This window comes from Glycine max, chromosome 3 (genome assembly GCF_000004515.6).
Source record: "Glycine max cultivar Williams 82 chromosome 3, Glycine_max_v4.0, whole genome shotgun sequence".
Classification (NCBI taxonomy): Eukaryota; Viridiplantae; Streptophyta; class Magnoliopsida; order Fabales; family Fabaceae; genus Glycine; species Glycine max.
In genome coordinates, this window is record NC_016090.4 from 33,804,084 (window position 1) to 33,811,008 (window position 6,925).

The 6,925-nt window shown below is 27.0% G+C and overlaps 1 protein-coding gene across 1 annotated transcript; it reads right to left on the minus strand.

Annotated features, from left to right (window-relative positions):
- Positions 1–3,057: 3,057 nt before the first annotated feature.
- Positions 3,058–6,477, minus strand: LOC100812331 (WAT1-related protein At4g30420). The gene is made up of 7 exons (XM_006577590.4): positions 6,124–6,477; positions 5,938–6,006; positions 5,328–5,444; positions 4,960–5,188; positions 4,389–4,547; positions 4,032–4,183; positions 3,058–3,405 (listed from the first exon to the last, which is right to left on the minus strand). The coding sequence occupies exons 1-7, from the start codon at positions 6,300–6,302 to the stop codon at positions 3,180–3,182; spliced, it is 1,131 nt and encodes a 376-aa protein (XP_006577653.1). The 5' UTR covers positions 6,303–6,477; the 3' UTR covers positions 3,058–3,179.
- Between the last annotated feature and the right edge of the window lie 448 nt (positions 6,478–6,925).

Here is a 6,925-nt window from a genome sequence, read left to right on the forward strand (position 1 = left end):
AGACACTCCTTGGAATACCTTTTTCTTTTCCAGAAATGTCTTTCCAGAATAATATATACATTTCTAGAATAGATATATATTAGTTCAAAAATATATTTCTGATATTAAAAAATAAATATTTATCTTATGTCTCATAAATATTTATCTTATGTTTCATATTTATTAGTTCAAAAATAAACATTTATAGACATTAGGAGTTATCCTTGACTCAAGTGAGCAAATTACTTCGCATTCTTTCATTTTGATTTGATCAGTAAACAAGTATGCATAAACTTGAACAAATAAAGTGTAACTATTTGTCTCTACGTGTATTTTCACATTGATCCATGCAGAAGTTCATTTTAATTAGCCATTATTAGTTTGTGGAATAAAGTCTGCCCAAATACCTCTTCTCTGACTTTAGGCACTTTAAACTTTAAAGGCGACATCAATGATATTGATCTGGAGTCGAGAGTATTCTCCACGAGGGAACAACTTTGTTGAGTGCACTCAATACACTAATTATTTTAAACAGGTTTTAAAAAATAATAAAAACAAGATTTTATATAGGATTTAAAGATCACTATGTATGAAAATAAAACTAATAAAAATGGAGACGTAAGATAAGTGTTTATTTTTTAATATTTGAGTTATGTCTTTCCAGAAAGATATTTCCGGAAAAGAAAAAGGGTTTCAAGGGGGTGTGTATTTATAAGATAAAAGGGTATAATGTACAATTAAAAAAGAAATAGGAGGAATGCAATGTACTGATGAATAATTTTTGTTGAAAAATCTGGATGATTACTTTTTAGTGAAGTTTTCTTTTTTTAATTATATTTTTTTCATTTATAAGATCTTATTTAAGAAGATAAGTTCAGTCAAACTAACTATTTGTTGGTTCTCCATTTTCTTTGTCTTGTGTTGATTAATTTTGTTTCTTTTTATTATTATTATTTGACATATGGAAGTTGTCTTACACAGAAAATCATGAAATGTATGATAAATTATTTTTTTTAAAGGATAAGCAAACCGTAGATCTTTGGTGGTATTTTTTTTTAGGAAAGAAAGTGGAAAAAATATAAAGAAAAGAAAATAAATAAATAGAAAAAGAAATGATTTTTTAAGTAGTTGAACTTTGAAAGAAAGAAATGAAAATTATTATTTGGTTTTGTTGAAAGAAAGGAAACTTTTAATTAATAATAAAATGAAAAGAAATAAAATTGTTTTCTTTCTTTATTATTTGACTGTGTAGAAAGTAAAAAAAAAAATAACATTTATAAATATCCTTAATAAAAGAGAAAAGAGTGAGAGAATAACAACAATTTTCTCTTTATGAAAAAAAGTTTACAATACCTTTTCCACATATTTGTATGGTATATTTCATTAATTTTAATTATTTTTCTCACTCATTTCTACTATTTTTTATTCATTTTCCTACTCATTCACATATTATTTTCACTTTTTGGATGGCTTCTCTTTCCCATTTTTTCTATCTATTTAATGTCTTTTTAGAATAAATTAGGCATACTTCCCTAATATTTAAAGAAATTATAGTCACATTCCCTCTATTTTTAAACATTACTTTAATCCCTCTTATAAACAGTCTTAATTAACCACTACATTTAAACATAAAAAGGCTAAAAAAAAAATTTCTTCTATGTGTGAGAAACCTTTCTTCAAACCTAAATATGTAAACCTATGATTTCTTTGTGATGCGCTCTCCCTCTCCCACCAGATTAATCTACGTACTTATTTCATCTAAGGAATTAACGCCAACAATAATTTTCTCCCTCCTTTCAATGTTGTCTTAAATTATTTGGTATCATTTTTTTGTGACATGGTGATTTTTGTCCAGATTAAATATGTTTTTTATTCTGTAAATTAACGTTATTTATTTATTTATTTATTGTTGTAAGTTCATTTTGTTAATTGTGTGTAATAATAAATGACTAAAATAAAGGCAAATGTGACTGTTTTAGGATCACTTTTCTTTGTTATGCTGAAGTGAAAATTTATGTATTTGCCTACCATTATAACCACAAGGCAGAAATTAACAATATAATTAAGAAACTATTAAATATAGTACTTGTATATATTAAGAAAATAAATATCATTATTTTTGTTTTAGAGACAAATTAATTTATAATTTTTTGTGATAATTAAATTAATCCCCGTTGACATGGAACGGATTTGCAATCTGTTCCTCGTTGTCGTTCATGTTAAATCCTCGTTGGCTTGTTCTGAATCTGATCATCTGTTCAAGCTAATTAATTTTCTGAATCTCAGATTTATTAATTTAATAAATGATTTATTGTTTCAGCATGTCATACTTATATACTTTATTAGTTTATAACACTTGTATGTTGACTAGTAAATAGAATGTTTCAAATTTGAGTAACATATATGTTATTTTTAAATTTCTAAAAAAAAAATCTATGTTTGTTAACAAATCAATGGTTGAGGACCTAACTATATTTAATTTGCAAGGAAGTTTCTTCTATATATACAGAATAAGGAATCGTCAACAACCTTTAATTCCAATGATTAAAATATAAATGAAAAAGTATTCAATGTAAAAGAATTATATAATTATCCGATTATAAATCATTATATACTGTAAATTTGTTAATTTCAATAATAATCACCCAATAAGGCACACTAGAATTTATTTTTAATTTTTTGATAATGTAAATTTTACATTTAATCATTAACTCCAAATATATGTTTTCTTCACGGCACAAGATGTAAGCATCACATGAATTTTATTTGTTTCTATATATTTTTGGTACATTCACATGAAATGTTTGACAGTTGTTCTGGACATAATTAATAAAGGAATATTATTGACTTCAACAAAAAAAATATGTCAGATATTGTCCTACGTAGCCTAGTAGATTTAGAACAATAATAATTATTATTGTTATAAAGTATTAAGTGTATAATGTTAAGAGTTGTCACAAAGAAATTAAAATGACATTCAACAACTAAAGAGTAAGAATCTGTAAAAAAAATAAAAAAGAAGAAGAATAAGAATTTGTAATATTTACTTACATAAGTGATAATAGTAAGTTTAGATAGAGTCAAAAGAATTCATGTATCAGCTTTCATATGTATAAAAATAGTAGATGTGAAGAAGTATAACTTCGTCCATAATATACTCAAGAAGCTATAGTAAAAAGAGTTGTTGCAACAAAACTCCTTTAACGATGTGAAGGAGAATCAGCAGATAGAAGGGGTTCTTCTAAATTATTGGTTTTACAACATGCTTTTACAGAAGAAGAACCGTTAATCAATATTTTCACATCCTCTGTTGAATTAACCATCGATTTTGGATCGGTCAATTTCACATTCGCCTCAGAAACTTTTTCAGCTTTACCCCAATGCACCACATATAAGCCAATGATCACTCCAGTTGAGCCTATCAAGCTAACATAGATTGAACAGTAGCATCAATTAATTGGTATTAGACATAAAATTAATTTAATTAGTTACTATAAGTTATTTGAGTAAATTAGTTGGTTATTCAAGTTATAGTTACTAGAAATTATTTGAGTAAGTTAGTGTTGGTTACTCAAGTTAGTTATTTTTTATCTTTGTATAAATACATTAACTTTGTAATACTTTGATCAATGAATGAATTGAATGAATCCTAAAACTACTTTTCATCTCTCTTCCATTTCTTTCATTCCTAATAATTAAAATTTAGTATGAATTTGATTCCAATAAAATAAGAAATTCATTTTAAAAAAGAGATATAATTATATATAAAAAAATAAGAATTTAATTTCTATATTTTGTTATCATAAAAAAATTACATAGTCATGAACCAATCATTAATTAGTATAAAAATATAAAAAAACTTATCATACATAAAGATTTGTGATTAAATGATAATATAAAAATTATTTACTTATAATTGAGAAAAAAACTATTATTTTTTAAATCAATAGTTATAATAGTCTTTGTTTTATTTTCTGAATGTATTGTCGCATATGATTTTAGTTTCTTGAAACTCAAGTTAAGTGTGTGCAAGCTAAGTCATTCAGCCTTACCTTCCAGAGTATATCTCCTCGTGAAGTAATAAAGCAGCCAATATAGTCACAATGACTGTGAAAAGAGGATTGAACATTGCACAGAAGAGAGGACCTCTTAGCGAAATGCACCATGCTTGGATAAATAATAATACTGCAGATCCTATAACTCCCTGCATACATATATTATTAATTATTAATTATATACAGTTGCAATATGAATTAATAATTTAATTTGGCCACTATATATTGATGCATTTTATATATATATATATATATATATATATATATATATATATATATATATATATATATATATATATATATATATAAGTTTTGTCTCTCATATTATGGGAAATTAATCATGCATCTACGTACTGAATATAAGGTGCAACCAAATTCAAGTAGAGAATTAATCTTCCATGCATGTGGGTCTGGCTCGAGCAATAGTGTCACTAATGTTGATTGTAATGTTGCCATGAAACACATCCACGCTGAGAAGGATAAGTGATCAGGGTGGCTTGTAGAGGCTGGAACCTGAAGAAAAGATAAAGGAATAATATTATATGAAAATTTTATAGTACCACTTAACTCATGCTACTCTCTCTCTATATATATATATGGTCGTTGACAATATAATCTTATATGTCAATCATATCACATTAATAATTAAATAAATTTACACATGTGTATAACAAATTATATGATTCTTAAAATCTCAATTATTGATTTTTCAACTAATGATTATAACTCCTTTAATTAATATATAGCTGACCCTTCAAACTTCAAAGTGTGAATAACACTACAAGAAAATTGAAAGGAGATAAGGTTGGTTAAAAAGAAGGAAAGCAAGAAAGATTGTGGAGTCGATTCTTTTTATTAATAAAAATTAACAAATTAATATTTATTGATAAAAAAAATTAAAAATTAACAAGGAAAAAAAATTTACCATCAAAATGAGCCAGACTGACCAAGCACAACAGCATCCAGTGAGAAATAGACAACCCAGTAACCAATGATCGCCTCCTGAGGCCATGATGGATTTTGATGGCAAAATTTCAGCATTTAGTAGCTTTGGACCCTTCAACAAAGCCATGGAAACTGCCCCACTCACACATATAACTGTTCCTATTATCTTGGCTAAAGATCTCGTGCTTCGAATATTCACTTTCTCCATTCTAATTAATCAAAGTTTCAAGAGTGAAAAGAAACACATTAGAATATATATGCATGCATTATTGCTTTCTAGCTAGTTACAATTAATTCTCTATTTGTGGATTCACAAAGATGTTGAGTTGAGTTTTAGGCACTAATTACCCTGCACAAGCTGCTATTATAAATGTTACAGCTGGAACAAGATTTGCCATTGCACTTGCGACTGAAGAAGAGGCCAGATATAGACCCTCAAAAAATAAATTTTGATTCAACGTGATGCTGCATCACCAAATTAAGACTAATTAATCTCACATCCTTAATTAAAACACACATGTAGTTAATGGTGTTTTTGGTCATTGTAAAATTATCAATCTTTTATTCTTGTCAGACTTGTAAAATTCTTATTTTTTTCATCTTTCATTTGTTTAGATCATTAATATTTCTCACTAGAGATAACTTTTGTTCTCTAGAATATTATTTTTTATATGCTTAAACTTTTCATCTCCCAGTCTAATTCTGTTAAATTACTGTACACTTATCTAACAACAAAGGGTGAAAGTTTGAGTATTTAAAAAATATAGAGATGAAAAGTGAGAGTTATAAAAGTCAGAGTAAAAAACAACAATTGACAATTTTATACCATTAACTGAAACACGTTTAATTTACTCAATCAATCTAGAACAAAAAATTCATGTACATATATATAGATAATTACGTATACATGCGTGGCATGCACACGTAATATATATATAACTTGAGAATGGAAACAAACCCAATTAATGAGGTCAAGAATATCCAGGAAAAACTCTTTAAATTTAAGTAATAGGAGCCAGAATTTCTCCTGCACGTCAAGGGAAAGGAACAATTAGTACATATATATTTAAGCATGAGAGGGAATTGAAGGGTAGAGATCAGAGTGAAAAACAAAGAAAGATGAAGAGAAGAGTTGATTAATTACCCTGAGAAATAAGCTATTGGAGCAATCACAATGGTTGCAAAAGCATGACGATACACTACAAACACCCTTGGGCTCATTCCTTGTAAGAAAGCAACTCTTGTGCTGAGACTAATTCCTGCATAAATGGACTGATTAAACAACATGGCCATTACTGGCAGGTAGGACTTTAACCATCCCATATCTTAATTAGCTTGTTCAAATTAGAAGAAGCTAATTAATCCAGAAAATGCCATGCATTATATATGGAGAAGGTTGTAGTGTGGTACATATGATTCAATTACATGTGAGGGGTTTGTATATATAGCCAACTTGTAGATGTGAAACAATTAGCTAGTGGGGATATTTTTATTCCCCGTTCTCGTCATATCATATGCACATATATATATATAAAATGAAGCTAAGGTTGTTATAGATTGCTTCACAAAACAAAACAAAAAAAGGTGGTTACAGATAAAGCTTCGTTACTCTAAAGAACTTTATTAATTAAATATTTAACATTATTTCATCACATGGTTTTTACATTAATTTTTATTAAAAAATAGATAGGCTAATAATTCACTTCTCCCGCATATTCCTTATATATAGTTCAGTGTACACAAAAAATAAATTATATATAATTAATTCACTCTTTGTTTCTGTTTTATTTAAAGTGTAACAAAACAAAGTAAAAAAGTAATATTCGAGAAACATTTGTTTACCAGGATTCAGGGAACAATTTTTCTATCGGCAAAACTGAATGAAAAAAAAATAGCTGATCGAAAGATGAAAAGCAAACCTAAAAGAAGAAAAAAACGAATTTGAT